The sequence below is a fragment of the Rosa rugosa genome, chromosome 4, assembly GCF_958449725.1.
Source record: "Rosa rugosa chromosome 4, drRosRugo1.1, whole genome shotgun sequence".
Classification (NCBI taxonomy): Eukaryota; Viridiplantae; Streptophyta; class Magnoliopsida; order Rosales; family Rosaceae; genus Rosa; species Rosa rugosa.
Window position 1 is genome coordinate 53,269,414 of NC_084823.1, and position 27,529 is coordinate 53,296,942.

Consider the following 27,529-nt stretch of genomic DNA (forward strand, 5'->3'; position numbering starts at 1 on the left):
GAAATAAGCAAATAGGACTCAGCTACAAAAATTAGAGGAGTATTATCCTGTTGTGCTCATCAAACTGAAAAGCACATCATCAGTGAGCACAAGGAACTATTAAGAACAAGAATGAAACATCAACTATGATCAAACAACCAATCTCTCACCATTTAGTCTAAATTAAAATATTCAGGAAACAACAAATATAGGTATTGAAATATGAGAGGATGAAATATGAGAGGAAAAATGTCTTCCTCTTGATCTTATTTTTAGATATGAAGATGATACAACATCCTAGCTTTATATAGGCATCTTACAAACAATTAATGCATGTGTGAATGCATGAACTAATTGCTGCAGCCAACCAATGTTGACATCAACTAAATACAACATGTGTAAATGCATATGTAAATGCAGCAGCCAGCCAACATTGACAGCAGCCAATGTTGACAGCTGATCCTATACTTCCAACACTCCCCCTCAAGCTGGATCAGGGAAGTCCCTTGAGCCAAGCTTGGAAAGCAGACGGTCAAACTGAGCGGAAGCGAGAATCTTCGTAAAAATATCTGCTAGTTGATCGCATGATCGTGTGTATACTGTTTCAATAAGCTTAGACTGAACCTGATCTCGAACAAAGTGACAGTCTACTTCAATATGTTTGGTGCGTTCATGGAAGACAGGATTGGCTGCAATATGCATGGCAGCCTGGTTGTCACAATGTAGAGTTATGGGTGCAGGGCATATAATGCCTAAGTCACCCAACAATGTCTTTAACCATATGAGTTCACAAGCTATGGATGCCATTGCACGATACTCAGCTTCGGCACTAGGACGAGCAACCACCGTTTGTTTCTTACTTTTCCAGGTAACTAGATTGCCTCCAATGAAGGTACAATACCCAATTGTAGACTTTCGATCAATGGAATTGCCTGCCCAGTCAGAGTCTGAGTAGCCCACAAGGTTGAAGTGACCATTGTTCTTCATAATAATTCCTCGATCAACTGTGCCCTTTAAGTAGCGAAGAATCCTTTTGACAATTTGTAGATGATGAGTTGTAGGAGAGTGCATGAATTGACTAACCAAACTCACAGCGTAAGTGATATCTGGTCTTGTAATGGTGAGATAGATGAGCTTACCCACAAGACGTTGATAAACACAAATATCCGAGAGAGGCTCTCCTTCAACATCTATTTTAAGTCTGCTACTAAGAGGAGTGCGTGCAGGCTTACTCTCCTTCATTCCTGCCTCATCAAGAAGATCAACAACATATTTACGTTGATTTAAGAACATACCATTCGAGGAGTGATCCATTTCAATTCCCAGAAAGTACTTCAATGGTCCAAGATCTTTGATGGCAAAGGTGTTGTGCAAGGCTAACTTGAGAGACTTAATCTCATCCACATTATCTCCAGTGATGATTAAGTCATCCACATATACTAGAACAACCAACGTGCCAGCCTTGCCACGTCGAACAAATAAGGAGGAGTCTGCATGACTTCGCTTAAAGCTTGAGGCAAGAAGGACCGAACTCAGTTTGGAATACCAAGCACGTGGGGATTGTTTCAAACCATATAGGGCCTTGTGAAGTTTGCACACCATTCCAGCTTCGCTTTCACGTGGGTGACCAGGAGGTAATCTCATATACACATCTTCTTCTAGATCTCCGTGCAAGAATGCATTCTTGACGTCCATTTGGTATAGAGACCAGCCACAATTTATAGCAACAGATAACAAAACTCGAACTGAGTTCATTTTAGCAACTGGAGCAAAAGTCTCTTTATAATCAACACCAAAGGTTTGAGTGAAGCCACGAGCAACTAACCTTGCCTTGTGCCGCTCAATTGAACCATCGGAGTTGACCTTGATTTTGTAAATCCATTTTGCCCCTACAATTTTCTGGCCTTTGGGAAGTTTGACTATACTCCAAGTTCTGTTGTCATCAAGGGCTTTGAGTTCATCATGCATAGCTTTCTTCCAAATGGGTGACTGATTTGCTTCTTCAAAATTCCTTGGTTCAGTTTCTTTGGAAATCTTGATGAGGAAAGCACTATGAGAAGAGGAGGTATTGATGGAATGAGCAACTTGTGCAAGAGGATAACGTGGTGTGTAAGTCTCATAGTCCTGAAGTCTTGGTGGTGGATGTCTTATCCTTGGTGGGTTTCTTCGAGGTTGAGATGTGTTTGGTACAACTTCTTGTTGATCATCTTGAGTATTGGACTCTGTCGGCACCTCTTCAGTGTTTGCAAATTGTTGAACTAGTTGTGGTGAACTAGGAGTGCCTATTGCAGCTTCAACAGGAATTGGAGTGGGAAACAAGTCACAAATATGCTCCCTCTGAGGTTCATTGTCAGATAACTGAAAGAAAGAGGCAGACTCATCAAAACGAACATCCCTTGAAACAAACAATTTTCTGGTCTGTGAATTGTAACACTTGTATCCCTTTTGGGTAGATGAGTACCCGAGGAACACACATTTGACAGCTCTAGGATCAAACTTATCTCGATGATTTGACTGAACATGTACAAAACACGTACAGCCAAATACTCGAAGGTGTGTTATGTCAACTTTTCGACCTTTTAGAACTTCAAAAGGAGATTTGAAATTTAACACACTGCTAGGCAATCTGTTGATGATGTAAGCTGCAGTTTGAATTCCTTGAGACCAGAATTTTTTTGGAACATTTGTTTGAAGCATTAAGGCCCTAGCCTTCTCAAGTAAATCTCTATTTTTGCGTTCTGCAATACCATTTTGTTGTGGTGTTCCCACACAGCTGGTTTGATGAATAATCCCTTGAGCACTAAGATAATCAGTCATGATTTTGGATGTGTATTCAGTGCCATTGTCTGACCTTAAAATGCAAATTTTTGATGAAAAATGATTTGTGACAAGGTTATGAAAATCTTGGAAACACTTGAAGACTTCACTCTTGAATTTCAAAAGATGCACAAAAGTGGTTCGAGTAAAATCATCAATAAAGGTGACATAAAACCTATAGCCATCAAATGATTCTAGGGATGCTGGTCCCCAAACATCAGAATGTATAATTTCAAAAGGCTGAGTTGCTCTGGATTGAGAGATTTGAAAAGGCAATCTAGTAAATTTTGACATATGACATGTCTCACACTTATGGGAGACTTTACAAAAATTAGGGAATAACATTGACAAAACATTAAAGGAAGGATGGGCTAGGCGTTTATGCCACAATTGTTGCTGTATTGCAGATTTGGACTCTGTTAGAAAACACTTTGAAAAGCTTGATGAATTTGATATGTAGTACAAGCCATTTAGAAAGAACCCTTCACCAATCTTCTTCTTGGACACTCGATCCTGAAAAACAACATTATGAGGAGAGAAAATAGCTAGGCAATCCAATAAGTTTGTTAACCTTCCTACAGACAAGAGTTGGAATGGGAATGAGGGTACAAATAATACAAATGACTCGATGCTATCAGAAAAAAGCTTTAATTTTCCTTTTCCTAAGATGGGAACATTGTTGCCATTTGCAATTGAGACATGTGAAGGTTTTGACAAGATTTCAAACTCATGTAATATGGAAGAATTGTTTGTCATGTGATCTGAGGCACCTGAATCCACTATCCAAAAATCATGATTCTTACTGACATCTAAAGCAGTAGAAATGGCACAAATAATACCTGGTATATCCTCTGAAGAAGCCATGTTTGATTTCGCCAAAAAACCAGCAAACTTTCCAAGCATAGCAGTTGTGCTTCCATTTTCATTTCTCTCTAAACTGCCTTGCTTCTTTTCAAGATATGTAGCAAACTCATTTATAAGACTTATTGGATTGGATGTGAAGTTCATCATACCTTCAGAAGTGTTGCTGAGGTTTCCCTTTAGATTAGAGATGTAAGAGCTTCTTTGAGTGGTGCCTCTTTGATTCTTCTGCTCCTCATTGAACTTAGGTTTCAGTTCTGGATGCAATATCCAACATCTCTCTCTTATGTGGCCTATACCAGCTCGTCCAATGCCTTCACAATGTGTGCACTTTAGATCTGGCCTCTTGCCCTTGTATGTTCTGTCGCTTGTGACACTTTTGTTTGCAGCAAATGCTCTAGCTTCTGACCCTCTAATATTGGTGTTCACATTCATCACCCTTTTGCGCACTTCTTCACGTTGAATGGAGTTGCATACTGTTGCGAACGAAGGAAGCTCCGGGGTCATCAAAAGATGGCTTTTGAGATCCTCATATTCAGACCCCAGACTTGCAAGCAATTGGAATATTTTATCTTCTTCAGCTCGTTTCAACAATATGGTGGCATCAGTGGTGTGAGGCCTATACATATCAAGTTCATTCCACTGGGCCTTTAGGTTGCCAAGATGTTGAACAAATGAGAGATTACCTTGTTGAATACCTGCAAGATCCTTTTTGAGTTGGAACACTCTTGCTGCATTGTTTAGGTTGCCATACATGTCTTTGACAGCATCCCAAAGATGTCGAGATGACTCTGAATAACTGAAGATTTCTGCAAGTTTTGGCTCCATTGAATTAAGGAGCCATGACATGACAAGTTGATCGTTGGATAACCAACTTTCATATTCAGATGATGAGGCATCTGGGATCTTGCTTTTGTTGTTGATGAAGCTGAGCTTTGATCTTCCACCAAGGGCTAGAGTGATGGCTCTTGACCAAGGAAGGTAGTTGAACTCATTTAGAAGCACTGAGCACAGACGCTGATTTGGATTCCCTTCTGGGCTTTCTATCTTTGCAACGAGGGAACCTTCTCCTTTTGTCATCTTAATGAGGATGATAGAGGACTACAAGAGTCTTGTAGGAACAATATAGATGCAGGTCCTATGAGGATTTCTGCTCTAATACCATATTGAAATATGAGAGGATGAAATATGAGAGGAAGAATGTCTTCCTCTTGATCTTATTTTTAGATATGAAGATGATACAACATCCTAGCTTTATATAGGCATCTTACAAACAATTAATGCATGTGTGAATGCATGAACTAATTGCTGCAGCCAACCAATGTTGACATCAACTAAATACAACATGTGTAAATGCATATGTAAATGCAGCAGCCAGCCAACATTGACAGCAGCCAATGTTGACAGCTGATCCTATACTTCCAACAATAGGCAAATAAGCTATTAGGACTCGGCTACAAAAATTAAAAGCATCACACAGAAGGAAAGGTTGTTAACAGAACAAGAGTCACAAATATGCTCAAATGGAAATGCTCGCTAATTAGTGAAGTAAAAATACCTGTGGAGGCACCCAATCCTCCTGAGTTGATCCAACCTGCAAAGAAATAAGTAAAAAAATGAACATTCACCCACTACATATTCGCAAATCAGTACAGGTCCGTAGAACAAGAGACACAAATATGCTCAAATGGAAATGTTAGGTAACTAGTGAAGTAAAAATACCTGTGGAGGCACCCAACCCTCATGAGTTGATCCAACCTGCAAAGAAATAAGTAAAAAAATGAACATTCACCCACTAGATATTCGCAAATCAGTACAGGTCCTTAAAACTCATCAGTGTTGCTACAATACTACGTAAGACAGCAGAAAAGATATATTGAAAACTAGTGCTGAAAACTAGTGCAAACGCAGTCCCTTAGATGTTCAAAAAGATATAGGATCATTTTCCCAAATCATTACTGGTCTGTAGAACCCATCATTGTTGCTACAATACTACCAAAAGACAACAGATAAACAACACATAGCAGAGAAAGATATAATGAAAAAAAGTGCAAACTCAGTCCATTGAATGTTCAAAGAGATGTAGGATCATTTTCGCAAATCATTACAGGTTTGTAGAACTCAACATTGTTGATACTAACACATAATCTATGCAAGAAATCAAGAGAAAACAAGAAGGGATTACCTTTTCTCCTCCAGCCATGATTTCAGTCAGATCTAAAAATAGAGAGATGCGGCCATAGGGTTTCTCCCATTTATATAGCGTCCAGACGCATTGAGCGTCCAGATCGACTGTCTACCTAAATAAACAAAAAGAAAATAGGGTTTCTTATACAGCGTCTTAACGACCGTCCAGACGGTCCAGATCAACGGTCTCGAGCCTAGATAAATAAAAAGAAATTAGGGTTTCTTATATAGCGTCTTAATCGATCGTCCAGACGGTCCAGATCGACGACCCAGATCAACTGTCTACCTAAATAAACAAAGGGTAAATTCCTCCTATGGTACCTGAGGTATTGCTACTTCGACAGTTTGATACCTGATGTATTAAAGGGGACAGTTTGGTACTTGAAGTTAGACTCCGTTTGACACTTTGGTACTTCTGTTAATTTTTCTGTTAAATGTAAGGATAAAATTGACATTTAGAATATATGTATAAAAAAATAATAAAAAAACATGAGTTTGTGGGTTGATTTTCTTCATAATTTTATAGGTATGAATTAATGCTTATGAGTTATGTTGAAGGTGAAATATTCGAATTTTATGTTTAAGAAATATAGTAATCATATAGTGAACACCCATGAGAGTACTCCATTGAAACTAGTCTCGTACAACTAAATTTTTTTAAACATAAAATTCAATTATGTCAACTTTAACATAACCCAAAAGCATTAATTTATTTTCATTTTCTCCTAAATGACCCAAAAAATGATGAAGACCTAAAATAATACCAAATAATATCATCGCATTGTGTTTATGAAGAGGAGGAAAAATCAGTGGATTCATAGAGAATAGTACCAAAAAAATATCTGATTATTATATTTCTTTAACATAAAATTCGAATATTTCACCTTCAACATAACTCATAAACATTAATTCATACCTATAAAATTATGAAGAACGGCAATCAACCCACAAACTCAAGTTTTTTTATTATGTTTTTATACATATATTCTAAATGTCAATTTTATCCTTACATTTAACAGAAAAATTAACAGAAGTACCAAAGTGTCAAACAAAGTCTAACTTCAGGTACCAAACTGTCCCCTTTAATACATCGGGTATCAAACTGTCCAAGTAGCAATATCTCAGGTACTATAGGAGGAATAAGAAAAGAGGGTTTCTTATATAGCGTCTTAATCGACGGTCCAGATCAACGGTCTCGAGCCTAGATAAATAAAAAGAAAATAGGGTTTCTTAAGCAATCTTTGGGCTTGGTATGCCAATCTTTAAAGCCGAGAGAAAGAAACCCTAAATTGGAATAAAACCCTAATTATCCGTCTTACGAAAGCCTAATTCGGCTTCAATTCGTTCTAAATCACTTTAAAAAAAAAAATACATCTAAAATTTTGTAATTGAAAGATCATAATACCTGCAATCGGATTCCGATTGATCTATATGAAATTCATGATAACAAACATGAGGAAAAAATAACATCTCTTCTGAGATTGAGACAACCGGTCCGGATCGGAACCAATCTTTGAAAATTGGTGTAGATCTGAACCAACATCTCTCGCATCAGAAAGATGAGATGTTTTCCACACAAAGTCATCTTTCCCTCATACCAATAACTCCTCATATGTTGCGTGAAGTTGGGATTCTTCTTCTATCAAATTGATTGGGGAAGGGGAAGATAAACCTATGGGGAAAATGAAATCTGGAAAACCAAAGCATACTGTTGTTATCCTTTCCCCTCTGACATATTGGATTTAAGGCAAAACAAACAGAATGAGTGGTATATATAGGGAGTTTAGGTCTTAATTAGGTCAAGTAAAATTACAACAAAGTTCTTGATTAACTTGCTAATTAAAAATTAAAACGCCCTTCAACCACTTGACCAATCAAATGGATCACATTTATGACGTGGCAAAGCCCCATTGGTCATCAAACCCTTAATTGTTCAAAAAGTAATGGATAACGACGTAGGCGCCTCTAACCCTTTACACACACACACACACGTATAGACCAAAAAGTCCCAACAATAGACTAGCACTCAGGTAGAAAAATCCACATAAATTGAACAAGAATTGCATCTTCTCTTCTCCAAAGGCCAGACAGAAACTCAGCAATGTCCTTTCATTTGGAGCCCATCAGAATAGCCGATTCAGAAATTCATACTAATTCCTCTGCTGCTCATTTACTTCACTGAATGGAAACGAAGAGGGGAAATCCCCCCCGATAGAACAGCAATGCGTGTTAATGCAATGGTGAACACAAGCCCTCTATGAAAACTCCTTTGGCTGTCTTCTTCTTTGGGACCTTGCCCTCTTTCAGCTGCCCTATCATCCCACCAATCACCATAATTCTAAAACAAGGCATCTGTAATACCTCCCACCCTTTGTGTCATAAAGGAGAAGGAAATTCTCATTTGTTTTCGGGATTGATATAACATCTGGAAAGAAAATAAGAATTAGAAGAAGACCATCACATGTCTACCCAATAATATCAAAGAAACTGACCAACAGATCCAAAATCCCATGGTCATGAAACTAACTTGCTACATTCATTTTACAAAATTAACACATCTACTGAACATATTGACACTAAAAGCAGTTGAATGCTGTTATAAAGAAACAGGAACATGCCAATATACATTAGAAACGTGATGGCAGTATCAATCAAGTTTACTAAACTCCTAATGTTTAGTTCCTTCCACAACAAATATCAGCTGGGCAAATATAGGTATTTAGGGGGGTGTATTGTATTTGGATTTGTGCAGATTTTTTTTAAATGACAGACTTTTTGAAAAGTCTACAGACTCTTTAAAAAGTTGATAGACTGTTATGGAGTTCTTAAAACCATTGATTTTAGCAACAGACTTTTATTGATTCATGAAAATCTATATACTTTATTATGAATGACTTCTACAGATTTCCTAGAATGTACAAAATATAAAACAAAAAACAAAAAAACAAAAACAAAAAACAAAAAACAAAAAAAAATAAAACAAATGCAGCTCAAACACAAAACAAAATAATAACTTGTTGTCTCTAGAGAATGCTCTAGTATCTTCTAATAGAAATTGACTCAAATAAATAATTGTTAGTTTGTCTAGCGAGTTTGTTCTCATTCCTAATCTCCCAACAACATAAATATACAATATAGATCACTTGATGTTTATGGTTAATTATTCTCATCAATTTTGTTTTCGCCGATTAACATATATTGTAGCAATATTGGTCAATGTCTTGATTTATAATCAATCAATTGAAATTCAATTGTTCAACCTTTTTTTTGAACCATAATATAAATTCAAATTAATGAGAATAATTAATTAATAAGATAAAATTTAGTATGGTTCAAGGTCTTAGGGTTTCATAAATCATTTTTATTGCTATTAAGGTTCGAAGTATCACAATTGAAAAAAAAAAATCACATTCAACAACTACAATGAACATGTTGGGTATCAAAAAAGGTTGATATCATAAAAGATTAGAGAAAAGACAAAAAAGTAAGAAAGAGAGATGATGAAGGACAAACTTCTTCGTGCGTAGAGAGAAGAACTTTGATAGACCTTTTTTTTTTTTTGAAGAGGAAACTTTGATAGACTTTTTGAAATCTTTGGTCTGGAGGCTGGAAAATTATTGGAGTTTGGTATGTATAGTTAACACTACAAAGTCCATGATTATCCATGATTTTCAAATTCCATAAGTATGAATGATATTTTGAATACCTCTATACTTATATTCATTTTTAAAAGTCCTAATTGAATACCCCTAGATTTTGGTGGAATTCATGAAGTCTTTAAAAATCCTAATTGAATACCTCCAGACTTTCATGGACTGTTAAAAGTCTATATTGAATTTACCCAGACTTTTAAATTCCATAGATTTCTTTAAAAGTTCCACTAATTCCATATACAATACACCCCCCTTAGAGAGAGGACATTGAGGAAAAAGTCTCACATAGAGTTATAACAAATAATATTGATAGTTAAACATAATAAGGCCTAGCAAAGAAAAAAAAAAGAGAGGGGGGGGGGGGGGGGGGGGGGCTTCAGTTAGAAGATTGGAGCATACCCATGAAACCTGAAGGATAGGTTTTGTCAGTCCTAACCTTCCCATCAACCAGAACATGTCGTTGCATCAAAATGGAAATGACTTCACGGTAAGTGAGAGCGTATTTCAACCAGTTTCGCAAGATAATGATCAATGGCAGGTATTCCCTGGACTTGTGAGGTCCAAATGAAGGCTTAGGGTGCCTAAGGAAGAGAGAAATAAAAATTAATTACGAATGAAGTGAAACACAAGAGATATAAAATTGAGAAGCATGGTGCACATTATCATTGAAAAAATAATCAGAACATAAGGATGGCAGTTAAAAGAAATTCAATCGGAAAGAATTAAAAGAATATGACAAATGTAGCTACAGGAAAGACAGCCATAACAAGACGATGGAAATGTCACTTCCCCTATCCTTCTTTCCCTTTTATGACAAATAATGAACTAATTAAATACCAATATCAGCTATACCAATACTAGTGCTGAAATCAAAGTGGGATACTAGAATGGCAGGAAAAAATATAATTTGACACAAGCCTCTGACAAGCATTATAATGAGAATAATATGAATAATATGAGCATACTCTTACTAATCGAACTGACTGAGAGAGAGAGATAGAGAGATCTCATTCTATTACTGATCTTGACACTGGTTTGAAATCACAAAGAGAGAAAATCACCGAGTATACAAATACGGAACCATCATTGTTGAAAGTACTGCAAGGAATGGGTTGATTGCACCTTTGCATGGCCTAAAAACCAGAAAACCTGTATTAGACAACTATATGCATATCACTACAGAAGAACAAACGATGATGCCAAGTGATAAAATGATGACTTGTTGTACAAAATTAAAGAAACAGAAAGAGGGAAGTGAGAGAGGCAGGAATATTTAAGTCCTGGCTATTAGAAAAAGACGGGCAAAACAATATATAGATGTGAGAAAAACCTTGAGTCTCTTTTTGCTGTGCTTATCCCAAAAACTGATAGAACCATCAGAACCAGCTGTAGAAATGTGTGATGCACCTGAAACAAGCGACACAATAAGATCCTAAAGGCCAAATAATAAGAATGAGCAGAATGAAACTATTTATAGAGTGTAACCTTTCAGAATCAGAATGAACAATCATTTGTACGTTGGCACTAATGAGATAATATCAAATAACAAAGCAGAACAATGACAAGAATCAAGTAGAACAAAGTACAACGAATCAAATGTACTTCAAAGTTCCGGTAGATCGACTTCATATAATAGAAGATATGACATCAAGAGGAAGATATGTATATAGAAAGAACCTGTAATCAGACATTACTATCGAATTTCCACAATTGTTGTCCATCAGAATCTATTACTATTAGGCCATATTTAGTAACACGTCCAGTATTTGGAAGAGTAATAAAGGATCCCTTAAAGAACTGGATTCACGAAACTCAAACCTACGAACTGGGTTCTCAAAAAGACAGCAAAAAAGACTAACTAGTAACTAAACTTTTGTTTTTTGTTGAGGAGGATGCTATAATATAATGTGCACACTTGACAAGAAATCAACCAAGAGGTAGTGTCATATATAGCTTATCCACCAGACATACATGTTTTATAAGAAAGGCAAAATCATGTTTTAAATAATCTTAGTAGAATGTCAAGAGTTTTTCCCACAACCAAATAATATGTGTCAGGGGAAACAAGTAGCATTGAAAATGGTACAAGTCCATGAAAGAAACAGGTAGTCGTTTGCATTTTCTTGGGCATGATCCCAACAGAAGACAACATAAGATCTAGGTAAAGAAATATAAAACTGCTCTAACTTTTGCAAATTATGACAGGACAACAAGCAAAGCAATCCAGTTAATCTTTCTAAAAATGAAAATCCAAGGCCTGTTTGGTAACACTTTGTATTCTTGTTCTCTACGTCAAAAAGAGAGGGAGATAAATAGGACAAGGGAAGACTAAAAAGTTCAACAACAAAAAAAAATGGGTCTGGTTCTCATTGTATAAACCACTCCTTTCTCCACTTATCATCCCTAACTTTTATCCCTAGCCCTTCTCTCTCTTTTGTTATAAGAAAAACCAAGAACAAAATGTTACTAAGCAGAAAACTGCCAGAAAATTATGACAAATAAAAAAAATGGAAATAGAAATCTTACAGGGTGAAAGTTTATAGAGTTGACTGAGTAAAAAGCATTGTTTTCTCTGTGGCATTTGAATGTAATAAAGTTTTTACTTTCTTGTCCCTCCTCCAGATGCTGCACTCCAACTCTCCCTTCAATCGAACCAACCTGGCAGAGCATAACTCCATTGTCATGCTCATAATGTAATAAAAATAAAAAAATCATAAATTAAAAAGCCCTGGAAAGAGTTTAGACCTGAAAGTGAGCAGCGGCTTTGTCCTTATCAAGGACACCAGCCTCATTTAGACGGTGAATGTTCCTAATCCTACCGAAAACTTTCCCAAAATCATCAAAAGTCTCACACTTTGCATACATATATGTCAAAACATAGTGGGTTTTGGGGTTCAAAGTAATAAAGGCGCCAACTTTAGGTTTTAGCAAAAACGCAACTCTCTCTCTCTCTCTCCGTGAAATAGGAAACAAAATCAAGAAGAATCGGAGTTGATTCAATCAAGCGGACGAAGAGAGGAGAAAAAGGAAAGGAAATGATGCCGAGTGTCACTGGCCGAACTTTGCAATGCGCAAAGCGGACCGTGCGGCACTTGCTAGCAAGCAAGTCAGCCAAGTGAGTACCTTGTAAGGAACAATGAAAGCCACACGATATTAAAATAGTGCTAGTGACAAGCAAGAACACAATTATATGAATGTTGGGGGCAACCACGAAGAACAATGAATAATCGAAAGGAAACATTAGAGAGCAATCTCACGGGGCACAGATGATTGAATAATTCCTCTTTTATTGATGGTAAGACGGTAAGGGAGGCAAAAGTACATGTGCTTACCTATACTGGTTCCGTAGTCCAAACTATGCCGACTAGGAACCCCTCCCAATAGAGCATATCGGCCTTACATGAACCTGGCAGGAGGAAACATGAAAAAGGCCGAGGAGACTAATTGCTAAATAAAATAAATTACATAATTTGTAAATTACCAAAACATCCCTAGCACGCAAGCAAACCAACCAAAGGCTTAACTAATGACCCTGGACAAGGTTGCTTGCGGCATTACAAGTGCGGCCCCTAACATCCTCCCCCACTTAAGCTGTCGGCGCTCTCGACGACTGCCTTGATCTCGAAGTCGTCAATCTTCTGCAGGAACTTCTTCTTCAGGACTTCAGCAGTCTCCCAACTGGTTTCTTCATCTCCAAGACCCTTCCACTTGACCAGGAACTGCTGGCATGGGCGCCTTGACACTCGGATCACTCTCTCTGCTATGATCTCCTCCACTTCTTTCGGCTTTGGTGGTCTGATGTCGACATGCTCCCGAACAGGCTGGTTGCGTGCTTGATCTTCACAGTCGGGCTGGTGCGGCTTGAGGTTGCTGACGTGGAAGACGGGGTGAACTCTCATCCAGGCGGGAATATCGACTTTGTAGGAGCACTTCCCCACTTTAGAAATGATGGGGAGCGGTCCTTCATACTTCCTGAATAGTCGCTTGTCTCTGGAGCGCAGGAACCTGAGTTGTTCCGGGAGCAGCTTGACAAGGACCATGTCCCCTGCTTGAAACTCCCTGGGCTTGCGGCCTTGATCTGCCCACTTCTTCATTCTCCCCGCCGCTTTCTCTAGGTAGGCTTGAGCGATCTCGGCATTAGTCTTCCACTCTTTTGTGAAGTTGAAAGCACGCGGATTCGCCCCTTTGTATACTTCTTGCACAGTATGAGGCAAGAGAGGCTGTTGGCCAGTGACAATTTCAAAAGCACTCTTGTTGGTGGATGAGCTCTTCTTCGAGTTGAAACAAAATTGTGCAACATCGAGCAATTGCGCCCAATTCTGTTGGTTGGCATGAACGAAATGGCGCAAGTACTCCTCCAACATCCCGTTGAACCTTTCTGTTTGCCCATCAGTCTGTGGGTGATAACTTGAAGATATGTTGAGCTCAGACCCGAGCAACTTGAATAGCTCGGTCCAGAATGTTCCCGTGAACCTAGTGTCTCGATCGCTGACTATGTTCTGAGGCACACCTCGATACTTTACAACATGCTTGAAGAAGAGGCTTGTTGTGTCTTCTGCCGAACAATACTTTGGGGTTGGCACAAAGGTGGCATACTTTGAAAACCTGTCAACCACGACCAGAATGCCTGATAAGCCTCCCACCTTCGGGAGGTTAGTAATAAATTCAAGGAAGACACTCTCCCACGGGCGAGTCGGAATAGACAGTGGTTCCAACAGCCCTGGAGTCTTCTGGCGCTCAATCTTGTCTTGCTGGCATGTTAGGCAAGTCTTGGTGTATTCCGTGACATCGTCTCGCATCTGGGGCCAGTAGTAACCCTGCTTGAGGAGCGCATGGGTTCTCTGCCATCCAGGGTGACCTGCCCACAGGGTGTCGTGACACTCCCTCATGAGCATTCTTCGCAGTCCGTCAGCTCGCGGAACAAACACTCGTCCTCCTTTGGCCATCAATATGCCATCCTCCATCCAAAACCGACGGCTCTTCCCTTCCTTCACCATTTTCATGAGGGATTGCGCCACAGAATCCTTCTCCAGACTCTCCTTGATACGTTGCTTGATGTCTGTGGCAATGATGCTGCTCGACAAAGCGGCCAACACCTTGAGGGCGGCAAGGTCAGCCTTACGACTTAGAGCATCAGAAACTTGGTTTGTGTGCCCAGCCTTGTGTTCGAAATGGAAGTCGAACTCAGCGAGAAACTCTTGCCATCGAGCTTGCTTTGGAGTTAACTTCGGCTGGGTCAGAAAGTGGCTGACGGCTGAATTGTCTGTCTTCACAATGAACTTTGACCCTAGCAAATAGTGTCGCCACGTTCTCAAACAGTGAATTACGGCTAGAAACTTCTTCTCCTGAGCCGCGTACCTCCTTTAAGCTTCCGAGAGTTTATGACTTTCGTACGCAACAGGATGCCCCTGTTGCAACAGGACTCCCCCTAAGGCGAAGTCAGAAGCATCTGTCTGAACTTCAAATGGCTGGTTCAGGTCAGGTAAGGCAAGGACCGGATCTTCCATCACGGCCTTCTTCAAATCTTGAAAGGCCTTCTCACAATTACTACTCCAGTCCCATGTCACTCCCTTCTTCAAGAGTTCAGTTAAGGGGGTCGTCTTCTTTGAGTAGTTCTCAATGAAACGTCGGTAGTAATTAGCCAGCCCAAGAAAAGAACGTAGCTCTTTCACATTCTTGGGGTTTCTCCACTCCTTTATGGCTTCTACTTTCTCCATATCCATCCTGATTTGACCCATTTCAATAATGTGACCTAGAAACTTGATGGTCACTTGCGCGAAGGAGCACTTTTCGCGCTTGACATACAACTGATTGTCCCGCAACCGTTGGAACACCAACTTTAGGTGCTCTACGTGTTCTTCTAGGGTAGAGCTGTACACCACTATGTCATCCAGATAAACTACCACTAACTTATCTAAGTACTCGTGGAAGACTTGGTTCATCAAAGTGCAGAATGTGGCTGGCGCATTGGTCAACCCGAACGGCATCACCAGGAACTCAAAGGCGCCATAACGGGTGACGCACGTTGTCTTGGGTTCATCTCTTTCTGCAATGCGAACTTGATAGTACCCCGAGCGGAGGTCTAGCTTTGTGAAATACTTGGCACCACTGAGTTGGTCAAACAGATCTGCAATCAGAGGGATCGGGTACTTGTTGCGCACCGTGACTTTGTTGAGAGCCCGATAGTCCACACACAGTCTCCAACTCCCATCGTGCTTCCTTTGAAACAGCACCGGTGCACCAAATGGGGCTTTAGATGGCCTAATGAATCCTGCCTTGAGCAGGTCTTCGAGCTGCTTTCGAAGTTCCGCCAGTTCTGGGGGCGCCATTCTGTAAGGTGCCTTTGCAGGTGGTTTGGCCCCCGGAAGCAGTTCGATCTCATGGTCTACACTCCTCCTTGGAGGTAATTCTTTGGGAAGTTCAGGAGGCATCACATCTACATAGCTCTCCAATACCCCTTCAATCTCCTTCGGAATCACTTCTCCTTTAGTCTCATCCCTTATCAGGGGAACTGCTACATAGGTAGGCTCATGACGCTTCACGCCTTTCTTGAACTGGAGGGCGGACAAGAGACGGGGTTCACTTGGTTGCTCGATGCTTGCCAGAACTACACACGGCCTTTCTCCCATAATAAGTAAGTGTTGGGCACTAGGAATGGGAATAGCTTTGTTCGCCAACAAGAACTCCATCCCTAATATGACATCAAAGTCGTCCATCTGGACAACTACGAGGTCGGTCTTCCCTTGCCAGTGACCCAACTTGAGTGATACCCCTCGAGATAGTCCAATTATAGGTGAGGCCTCAGAGTTCATAGCTTTCATGCGGCCAACGTCCTTCTCCAACTTCAGCCCCAACCTCCGTGCTTCAGGTTCTGACACAAAGTTGTGAGTGGCCCCTGTGTCAACCATCACGCTCTTGGCTACCTTTCCATTAATACTACCATCTATGAACATCAAGCCTTTAGCCTGGGACTTCTTAGGTGATTGTGATCGCTTCTCTACCGCACCCAAGAATCTCAGAGCTCCCATGTGCCTAGGTTCCTCCTCTGGCTCTTGCTGATCCTCCATTTCTTTCGAGTGAATATGAGCCTGTAGGGCAGAGAGGGCAGTCTTATGAGGGCACTCATTCACTCTATGCGTTCCTCTGCATAGGAAGCATGCTAGTGGCTTTGGAGCATAGCCTGAAGTATTAAAGGGTCGAGGAGTGAAGACCCATGTCGAGGCAACAGGCTTGGACGTTGCCGTGTCCCTCGCATTCACTGCTCTCCTGTCCCCTCCTCCAGAGTTGGAAAACTTGGACTCCGCTCCCCCACTTCTACTCGGTCCAGGCCTTACATTTCTGTTGACATTCACATTCGAAAACGGCTGAGTCTTCTTAGTAGAGTTCTCTTCGAATGTGTAGTCCGTCAACCTTTCTGCAGCAGCCTGTGCGGAGGCCAAATCTTGGACCCTTTGCCGCTGAAGTTCTGTCCTCGCCCATGGCTTTAAGCCTTCCAAGAAATAAAACAGCTGATCCTTCTCTGACATGTCCGGGATGTCAAGCATGAGCACCGAGAACTTGTTTACAAAGTCTCGGATGTTGTTGGTGTGCTTGAGCTCCCTTAGTTGCCTTCTTGCAATGTACTCTACACTCTCGGGGAAGAATTGAGCTTTGAGCTCCTTCTTAAGATCCTCCCAGGTGTCAATGGTGCATACCCCTCTTTGTATGTCATTATACTTGGTCCTCCACCATAGTTTAGCATCTCCTGACAAATACATTATAGCCATGTTCACCTTCACCTCTTCCGAGTCTGGCTTCACTGCTCGGAAGTATTGCTCCATATCAAATAAGTAATTCTCAAGCTCCTTGGCATCTCGCGCCCCTCCAAAAGCTTGAGGTTCTGGTATCTTTACCTTCCTGTAGTCTGTCATAGGTTGGTTTCCCATCGCACGGATGGTCAGGTTGAGCTTGGTATTCACCTCCACCAGCTCGTTTCTGAAAGCATCAATGGTGGCTCGGACATCTTCTGCCATATTGTCCACGGTCACCTAGAGTATGTCAAGGGCATCACTCATCGCCCCCATTTGCTCGTTCGGAACAGGAGCTTCTTCCTCATTTCTCTCCCTTCCGCTACCCCAAGCTTTACAATTTTCAAGGGCCACAACTCGGTCTTTCAGGCTCTCCACCTCTATCAACCGCGCCGCCAACTCATCTAGGTCGACGCGGTCCAACACATTAGTGATATCAATCAACCTATCAGGCAATCCCGCAAGTTCTCCGAGTTGTTGGTCATACCAATCGAATCTTTGTTGGTTTGTCATCTTCCCCGTCATCGTAGTGAGCTTCTTGAGCCGAGTTGGCTCTGATACCAAATGTCACGGGCCGAACTTTGCAATGCGCAAAGCGGACCGTGCGGCACTTGCTAGCAAGCAAGTCAGCCAAGTGAGTACCTTGCAAGGAACAATGAAAGCCACACGATATTAAAATAGTGCTAGTGACAAGCAAGAACACAATTATATGAATGTTGGGGGCAACCACGAAGAACAATGAATAATCGAAAGGAAAGATCAGAGAGCAATCTCACGGGGCACAGATGATTGAATAATTCCTCTTTTATTGATGGTAAGACGGTAAGAGAGGCAAAAGTACATGTGCTTACCTATACTGGTTCCGTAGTCCAAACTATGCCGACTAGGAACCCCTCCCTATAGAGCATATCGGCCTTACATGAACCTGGCAGGAGGAAACATGAAAAAGGCCGAGGAGACTAATTGCTAAATAAAATAAATTACATAATTTGTAAATTACCAAAACATCCCTAGCACGCAAGCAAACCAACCAAAGGCTTAACTAATGACCCTGGACAAGGTTGCTTGCGGCATTACAAGTGCGGCCCCTAACACCGAGTCTGGAGGTTTTTTCTTTTTTCTTTTCCGAGATTGTCTTGAGGGTTTAGAAATTAGAAACAGTCGAGAGCCAACTTGGCATGGATTCTCTTCTATAAACCTGGTGCTTTGGGTTGGGCCTGCTCAGTTTTGGGCTCTGCCATTCTTATGAAATTATTATTATTTTTCTTGAACATTTTATTAAATGACTATTCAGGATTAAAAAATAGAGGTATTTTAATTAAGGTCCAATTTGCTACATCAATTTTTAGGGGCCGTGACCACTTACCCAATTTTAACCTAAAAATTGCCCACTTACTCCACCAAGAGTTTTTTAACCCCATTTACCCAATCTAACAGTGTTTGACAGTATTGCCCTCATTTTAATTAACAAATTACACTCATATCTCTCTCTCCTCCCCCTCATCGATTTCTCTCTCTCTCTCTCTCTTTCTCTAACCTCGTCTCAGGCTCTCTCTCTCTAAGCCACCACGCCCATCACTCCACCGTCGATGTCGGCCTCCACCGCCGCTGCTCTGTCCCCACCGTCGGACCACCAGAGGATGACGCCATCCAACTCCACGATTCCAACCCCTCTGGGCTTCACCGGTTTTGTTCGTCAGATGTCCGGGAAGCTCCGAAGCTCCACGCCGTTTTTGATCAACGAAACTAACAAGACATCATGTGTCTTCCTTCAACCTAAAAATGAGATTTTTGCGAGAGACAATGACTAGTTGTGCATGGATGGTTTCACTACAACAAACATCAACAAAACAATCAAACAAGTCTATAATAGTACCTATATCTTATAACAGATTTCATTATTTCATGAGAAAATTGTTCAAACACTGTCTGAACTTTTTCAGACTATTAATTTTCATATCTATACTTAAAAAAAAATCAAAATGGCACCTGAGTATTTGTGCCCGACTCAATTTCAGTACCTAGCAACAGTAAAATCGTCAATGTCATTAACTTTTCAAGGGTAAATTTGGTACTTCATGTGTGACAAGCAGAACTGTTAACACCACCCTCTCCAAACCTTCCCAATACCTTCCCCATTTTTGGCACCGCCGCTGGCCCAATCTCCAAAACGACTTGTTGGCCACTAGAGCCAGGAAGAACAGCTCCCAAGCTAACAGGCTGCTCCACGAGCCATTTCAAGTCGCCCAAATCAAGAATCATAGCTCCCACATTCGAACTCGCCATTCAGGTCTCAAGTCTCAACCAAGGGCATCAAGCATGCTCTGAATCCGCCTGAATAGCTCTTTCGTCACAGCCTCGGGCTTTGAATCGCCAACCAATACCGAATTTCTCTTCTTGCTCGGCTCGATTTTGTCCCGATTGCCCAGTTGTCCCCTGTAGCCTGGGATTCAAATACATGTTCACTCCCCAACACACTTAACCATAGCGACTTTGATTAATCAACTTTGATTACCCAGCTGCGAATCTGGTCATCTTCCAAGCTTTCCAAACCGGACTTTCTCCTAGCGGCCATTGCCGGAAAGTAAGCGAGGCTTCACATTGTGAATCAAGAAGAAAGACAAGTTCTTCATCCTCAACTCCTACTTGGATTTCATCATAGACAAAGCCAATGTTATCCGCTGTAACAACTTGACCCACGTCTTCTTCTTCGTTGCATCCAGCAGGGCCGGCCCTGAGTTTTTAGGGGACTCTAGGCGAAAAACAAATTGGGGCTCCCCATCTTCAAATATATTCACAATTTTTTTTTCTTCCTCATTCACTGAAAGATTTGGTTCGTCCGTACCACCACTATCATTTATAAGCTGGCTAAGATCATCCTTTTCATTGGCATTAAGACCTTGACTTAGTTCTGCACTCTCATTTTCATTCATTAACTGATTATGTTCTTCAACATCCTTCTCATTCTCATTCTCACTTATATTTGCATCAGCTGAAGTCTATGCTTGTTTATTATTTGTGTTGAATTACTTACTAAGAGATCCGGCCTGAAACTAAACTAATTCATCTCTCTTTTGCTTCTCTTTTATTTTTTGAGCACCAGAATGATATTTTCTAATTGGAGCCATGATATTATAACCTGCAAAAGACAAAAATTTAGCCTAATCAACAAAAATATTCTTCTGCACACAAGCAACTTATTTTGGTCCCCCAAAAAGCTTTAATATTTAGCATATATGACTAAAATATGATGACTATATACCAAAGAAGGCTGATCATATATTCATGATATATGTAAAATAAGAGTGCTAGCTTTGTCGTCTGTGCATAAAAAAATATATAAAAAAATTCTAGCTTGCATCACTGATACCACTACGGCAACACAAGTACCAGTTACCATAATTCCATTTACAATTAACAAGGAATCCAAGATGCACTTATATCATAATCAGTTATAAAGTATAACTCTATTAGTTCAGACGAATCAAATAAGGAAAAAAAAGTAAAGAAAACAGACACAAAATCTTAATCATTGATTCATTGAAAAGTATTTGAATTTGCAAAGAATAATTACAAACTTACCCAACGAAATTGCTGTGTTAGACTCAAAAATCATTCTTGCCAATTCCCAAATCTGCCAGAAATTCAGAAAAATCAATAAAAAACAATGAACAAACGAAGAGCAAGAAAATCGAAATTATATTTGCAGATGATGATGATTGTTGGCGATGATGAAATTGAGACTTTGATGATGAATTACCTGTTAGCTTTGAGATGTGAGAATTTGGAATTCTGGAGAAGTGGAGATGGGGTAGAACAAGACGGCGAGTCTGACCGAGTAGCCGCGTCAAAGAAGAAGTAAAGAATGACAATATGTCAATCTAATATATCTCCAATTTTTTTTTTTTTTTACAATCTAATATAACTTGATTTAATTTCGAGGGCCCGTGAAAGTTTGGGGCCATAGGCACAGGCCTGCTGGGCCTATACCCAGGGCCGGCCCTGTCCAGCAGTACCGGTGATCACCTGCCTCTGCATATATTCCAATCCAGACCAACGGTCAACGAAGAGATTGAAGCGAACATTCAAATAACGCGGGAGATAGAGTTAAAGATCGTGAAATGCTCTAAATTCGAGAGCTCTCTGGTGGCAGAAGAATCTGACCTCATCAAGACACTCCATGTTTTGTAGTTTGAGCTCACTGGACTGGTCATCGTCACCTGTGATTTGAGGAGCTCTGTAGGAAATTTAGGGAAGGAATTAGATGGCATGAGATTGAAACGGTCATCCATTCACTAATCCCTACAACAGTCAATTCTTCTTCCATGTTCTTTGCTAAAGCCTACACCTCACAAACGACCCAATCTGCTCAGTAGACCCAGTCCTTTCCACTAGACACCCACAAACACTTAGTCCTTGAGGATAAGTTATGAGAAAGGACGAAGAACCTGTGGCTTTGTTTTTCTAAGTCCAATCCATTTCGACCTCAATTTCTTTGATCCTTTCAATGATCCCCATTGTCGCTTGATTCTTTCAGCTGCTACCATTGAAAAGCAACACAAGAAAAGTCAAGAAAGATGGTGATTGAGATTTCAATAGAAAGCTGAGAGAATGGTTGATTGAGGTGCGATGTCGCAGAAATCAAACGAAGAGTGAATTAGAGAGCAGAAGATAGAGGATTAGCTTGATTGTTGTAATGGGTTCTAGAAGTGTTTGTGTAATGGGTTATGGAAGAGTTTATCTGTTAAATGGGTAATCGGTTTGTGGTGTTTTAGTTGTTGATCGGATGGGTTTCATGGGAAATACTTCTTCCCAACAGAGAGAGAGAGAGAGAGAGAGAGAGATGGAGAAGATGTCGAGTTTTTTTTTTTTTTTTTTTCATAATATATATTTGGGGTTTTGTCAATTTACACCATTTTTAGATATTTTTTTCCCACTTACCCCATTAAGTTTTTTTAATTCTCTCTTACCCAAAACACTCTAAGGAGGTCTTCCCTAATACCCAATTAAGATTTTTTTTTTGTTTTTAAAATTTTTTTAATACCATTTTACCCTTACCCCTTTGTTACTTAGAGAGAGAGAGAGAGAGAGAGAAAATGGAAGAGAGAGAAACCATAGGAGACTTTGTCGGAGCCCGGCCGCCGGAGTCCGGTCATTGGCCGCCGGAATCTGGTGACCGGCCGCCGGATTCCGGTCATTGGCCGCCGGAATCCGGTGACCGGTCGCCGGATTCCGGTCACCGGCCGCCGGATTCCGGTCACCGGCTACCGGCCACCAGAATTTGCTGAAAATCTCACCGGAAAGTTTTTTTTACCCCTAATAGACATCTATTGCCCCCTAATAGAGGGGCAATAGACCTCTATTGCCCCCCAATAGACGTCTATTGCCCCAATGGTCTATTGCCCCCCAATAGACGACTATCAACCATGTATTGCCCCCCAATAGATGACTATCAGCCATGTATTGCCCCCTAATAGACGACTATCAGCCATGTATTGCCCCCCAATAGACGTCTATTGCCTCCCAATAAGACTTTCAGTTGCCAAAATAAGAACTAATTTCCCTAAATTTAGACAAATAAAACTTTGATTACAGAAAAAAAACAAGGAGATCACATAAATTCAAAACGTCTATTGCCCTCCAATAGCCGTCTATTGCCCCCCAATAGCCGTCAATTTAAAACGTCTATTGCCCCCTAATAGACGTCTATTGCCCTCCAATAACCCTTTATTACCTGATTTACCTCTCAATAGAACATTTCTTTTTTCTCTCCTTATAGGCCTCTCAAAAAAAAAAAAACAAAAACAAAAAAAAAAAAAAGAGAAGAGAGGAGAGAGGAGATGAGGCGGAGGCCATGATCTAATCAATGTGTCTCCCCGAGGAGCTCATCATCGAGATCTTCCGGCAACTTGATTGCAATCCCAGTCGCAAACTCCAAAATCCAACTCCACCACTCTTCTTCTTCTTCTTCCCGATGCAACAATCCCAATCACTGCTTCACTCAGTGTTATACACACATGTCAATCCACACAGCTCCGGTGAGCCACTGGCTCACACAGCCAAGTCGACCACGCAAATCGTGAAATCAAAACTCAGCGAATCGGAGGTCTGCATCTCGATCTCAGATCGACTCCGGCGAAGGTGAGTGAATTGGAGCTGGGCCGGAAAAGCTCGTGCAGCGAATATGGTTGCAACATCGGAAGGCAAAGATGAGATCCGGGCCGAATGAGAATTGGCCAGTGCAGAAGCTCGATCTTGACCGCGAGGGCGAGGTGTTCGATTTGCAACACGGTGTTCGACAGATTCAGCGAGAAGATAGAGCTTGGGTGTCCTGAGCAATTGCTAGGGTGTGAAGAGCAGTCTGCTCTTCGTCGCGAATTGCCGCAGTTCGTCATGTCGTCTGCGATCGACGTTGTGCCAGAGGTGGATACCGGAGGGAGAGGGAGGGAGAGAGAAAGAGAGAGAGAGAGAGAGAGAGACCGGAGGTGGAGATCCAGGGGAGAGAGAAAGAGAGAGATGAAAGAGTGGCAGAGGCTTGTAATTCTTTAATTAAGTTATGGGCAAAATAGTCATTTTTCTTAAAATTGGGTTAGTGAGAATGAAAAACTGTTGCTGGGGTAAGTGGGAAAAATTTGGCTCATTTTAGTGCTTTTGGGCAAGGACCCTATATATTTTTTTATTCTCGGTTTCCTCACAAACTCGCAATTTTTAATTTTTATTCTCAATCCGTTATGAAATCAAACCTGACAAATTGACAATGTTATTATGATTTTATTCATGTCAATTCAACTCAATCATGAGAAAGACGAGATTTGTGGCTATTTTTTCTTTTCTTTAATTTCTTTTTCTCTTTGGGCCATGATGAATCTGCTAGAATGAATCATCAGCCCAAAACCAGAAAGTCTATATAAAAAGGTCCAATTCCACAACCTCGCCCTGATCGTGCTTCAACAAAGATCGACGATCAGTAACCGCCGCCGGCGAAGATCATTGAGGCATTGAGTTAGATCGCCGTCGGTTAAGTTAAGGTTCAATTCTCAACCTTTGGTTTCATTCTCAGCAGAGACACACACACAGCCGCCCAAAATGGCCGCGCGCACCCAAATAGCAGGGCCAATTACTCTGCTGTCCGAAGATTTAGTTGCCTTAATCCTTAACAAGGTGACCGACCAAGACGATAGAAACTCGTGCTCCGAGGTTTGCAAGCAATGGTTAAGACTCGAAGGTATAAGCCGATCATCACTCTTCGTTCGCAAACCCGAGTTTCCTCTAACTATACTGAACAGGTTCCCGAATTTAGTCCAATTCCAAACCACCCAGCTCACCACCGACTCCGACCTCGAGTTCATCGCCCGAACATGTCCAAAAATCGAGGACGTCAAGGTCGCTGACTTCACTTCACCCAAAGAAGGTTTCTTGGGTCGAAATGGCCTGTCGGCTTTGGCATGTGGGTGTCCCAAATTGTCCAAAGTGTCGCTGATCGGGGACAAGATTGGGAATGCCGGAGTTCTGGAGCTTGTGAATTCTGCCCGGAGTTTGTCGTCTTTGGAATTGGGACATGACTTGATCGGGGACCCGGCTCTCAGAGCAATCGCTTCGTCTTCGATTACGGTTCTCAAGTTGAAGAGCTGCTGCAATGTTACCGATCACGGATTGGGTTGTTTGGCAACTGGGTCTACCTCGAAAACGCTCAGGAAATTGGTGCTGAAGATGTGTGGTAAGATCACTGATGATGGGTTGAAGGATTTGAAGAAAATGCGGAGCTTGGAGGAGCTGACTTTGTCGTGGTGTCAGGGAGAAATAACAGACGTTGGAGGTATGGCAATCTCTGCCATTCGAAATCTTAAAGAATTGAAATTGAATGGTCTTTACGGCTTGTCAGACCTTACCGTTTCTGCTCTTGCATTTTGCAAAAAGTTGCAAGTACTTGATTTAAGTGGTTGTGATGGGGTGACCGGAACTGGCATTCGTGCATTTTCAAGTCATCAAGGCTTGAGACGCCTGGTGATGCTCGGTTTGAGGAATTTTGGTCTTGCTGATGTAGAAAGCCTGGCGCTTGGATGCTCGTCGTTGGAGGCTGAATCTGTTGTGGTGGATGAGAGTTGGAGGCAGGATCCGACTTGGAGCGGTGAGTTGATGCATGAGAACACTAGAAGAGTTCTCAAGTTCTCTGTGTATAGTTATCACTAGTGTGCTTACTGCTTAGCAGTGTCTTAGCTTTGAGTTGGGGTCCTGTTTTAGCCTGCCACTATATAGTTTGCTATGAAAATATATTAGTGACTGGTAATGAAGCAATGAGTCCTTCGACTGCAGTTCCAAGAGAGAATTAGCTCTTTGTTGATGAATCTCTAATGGGTTTTATATGTTTTATGCATTAGATTACATGGTTGGTGTTAAGGAAGGATCTTTGTAGTTGTTTTTGTATGAAATGGATTGTTTCAACAGCATATCTAGCTCGTGTTTTTGTTTGTTTTGTATATGAGGTTTTCCGGTCAGCACTGGAGGTCTTTGTTTAGTAACTCAGTCTCTTTGTTTGATATTTTATTCCAGAATGAGCATCTGAAATGAACTTTGAGCACTTGCCAAGATGCATTCTGTAGACTCTCTTCTCCACTGGGTTTTTCCTACTTCCATTATTGTCTTGTGCCTTTCTGCTGCAACTTCTTTCTTCCTGCTATTTCTTGGCTTGTACTTGTTATGGACACCATTGTTATTCTTGGTGTCCTAGTTTTTATGGTGCAAGTTTTCATGTGTCATTTGTCTGCTATTATAACAACTGTGCGGTCTGCTGTTGCTATGCTATGCTCTGCTTGTTATTGATATTACAGCTTGGATTTTGCTCTGTTCTTGCTGCTGTTGCTTGTTATGGACATATCCGGAGAGAGCTCATATTTCAAAAAAGAATAATATATATAGGTGATTGATCCACTTAAATGGGTGGAAGAGAGGTTAAGATAAACAAAGGTGGTATTGTAGTTGCAATTTCATACTTTAAAGTAGCAATTGAAGTTGAAAATATTATTTCTTGGAAGTAAGAATGTTGGTTTTAACAGTATTTAGGCTTCTAATTTGCACAACATGAAGTAACCACTACGACGGTGGTTGATTTTTGCTACTTAAATTTGCAATTTTATTGGAAATTAAATGTATATGATCCCTAGAGGGATTAGAATCGGGAGTCAACAATTATACGTCTCTCTCTTACAATTTTTACAAGACAAAAATAGGAACATGGTAGTATACAACTAGGAATAGAACGATGGTCTTTTGCCCCTTAGCAAGCCTGCAAAGTTAAGAGTGAAAAAAAAGGTTATTCAAGCCCAAGTCAAAGTTAACTTCAGTTAAGACCAAACCACTTAAAAGCCCAAAAGCAGAAAATAAAAGGTTCATGCAACGAACGGATATTCCACTTTTGTTTCAAACATCAAAAATTCAAAACCCTAACCACCCCTCTTTTGATCCCCAACCTCTCGCCAGATCTTGCTCGATGATGAGTAGCTAAAAGCAGTCCATTGCCAATCTGCCGGTTGTGAAGATCATCAGGGTTATTTTTGAAATTGTTTCTAGTTCCTCCAGTTCTTCGTGGTTCCAAAAAAAGCAGAGAGAGATGGTTATACGTGCCAAAAAGAAATCAGGGAGCATTAGTTCCATGCTGAACGACCATTTACTTTTCCTAATCCTTAACAAAATCAAGAACAAACGAGATAGAGAATCGTTCTCGTTGGTCTGCAAGCAGTGGTTAAGAGTGGAACGTCTGAGCCGAACATCACTTTGGGTTCGCCAATCCGTACCCCCGGGTCTAATGACTAGATTCCCAAACTTAGTCCATTTCAGAACACGTGAGCTTACCACGAGAAGGAAAAAGAGAAATAAAAGAGCATGGAAGTGTCAGCAGACCGATACCCACCTCGAGGTCATAGCCAAAACGTGTCACGAACTCGAGAGTCGAGACCTTCATGGTAAGCTGTGAGAAGCATGATCTACAAAATGATGGTCATTTGGGGCCAAAAGGTCTACATGCATTGGGAAATGGGTGTCCCAAATTATCCAGACTTATGTTTTGCGGGAGCAAGGTGGTAGGGAATTAATGCTGGAGTTGATGCGCTTTTTCACTCGGCACATAACTTGAAGTCTTTGTATCTGAGTTTTAATGATCTAATATCTGACCCAGCACTTAGAGCAATTGGATCATCTTCCATTAGCGCCTTGGAATTGGTATTTTGTGATAAAATTACTGATGTAGGA

General features: G+C 40.9%; 1 protein-coding gene and 1 non-coding gene across 2 annotated transcripts; one reads left to right on the plus strand and one right to left on the minus strand.

Moving 5' to 3' along the window:
* Positions 1–5,707: 5,707 nt before the first annotated feature.
* LOC133707626 (small nucleolar RNA SNORD25) lies at positions 5,708–5,792 on the minus strand. The gene has a single exon (XR_009845236.1). It is a non-coding gene; the product is annotated as a small nucleolar RNA SNORD25 (small nucleolar RNA).
* An 18,578-nt stretch (positions 5,793–24,370) lies between these two features.
* On the plus strand, positions 24,371–25,474 carry LOC133745022 (F-box/LRR-repeat protein 4-like). Its single transcript, XM_062173026.1, has one exon. It carries the CDS (start codon positions 24,371–24,373, stop codon positions 25,472–25,474), a length of 1,104 nt encoding a protein of 367 aa, XP_062029010.1.
* The last annotated feature ends 2,055 nt before the right edge of the window (positions 25,475–27,529 follow it).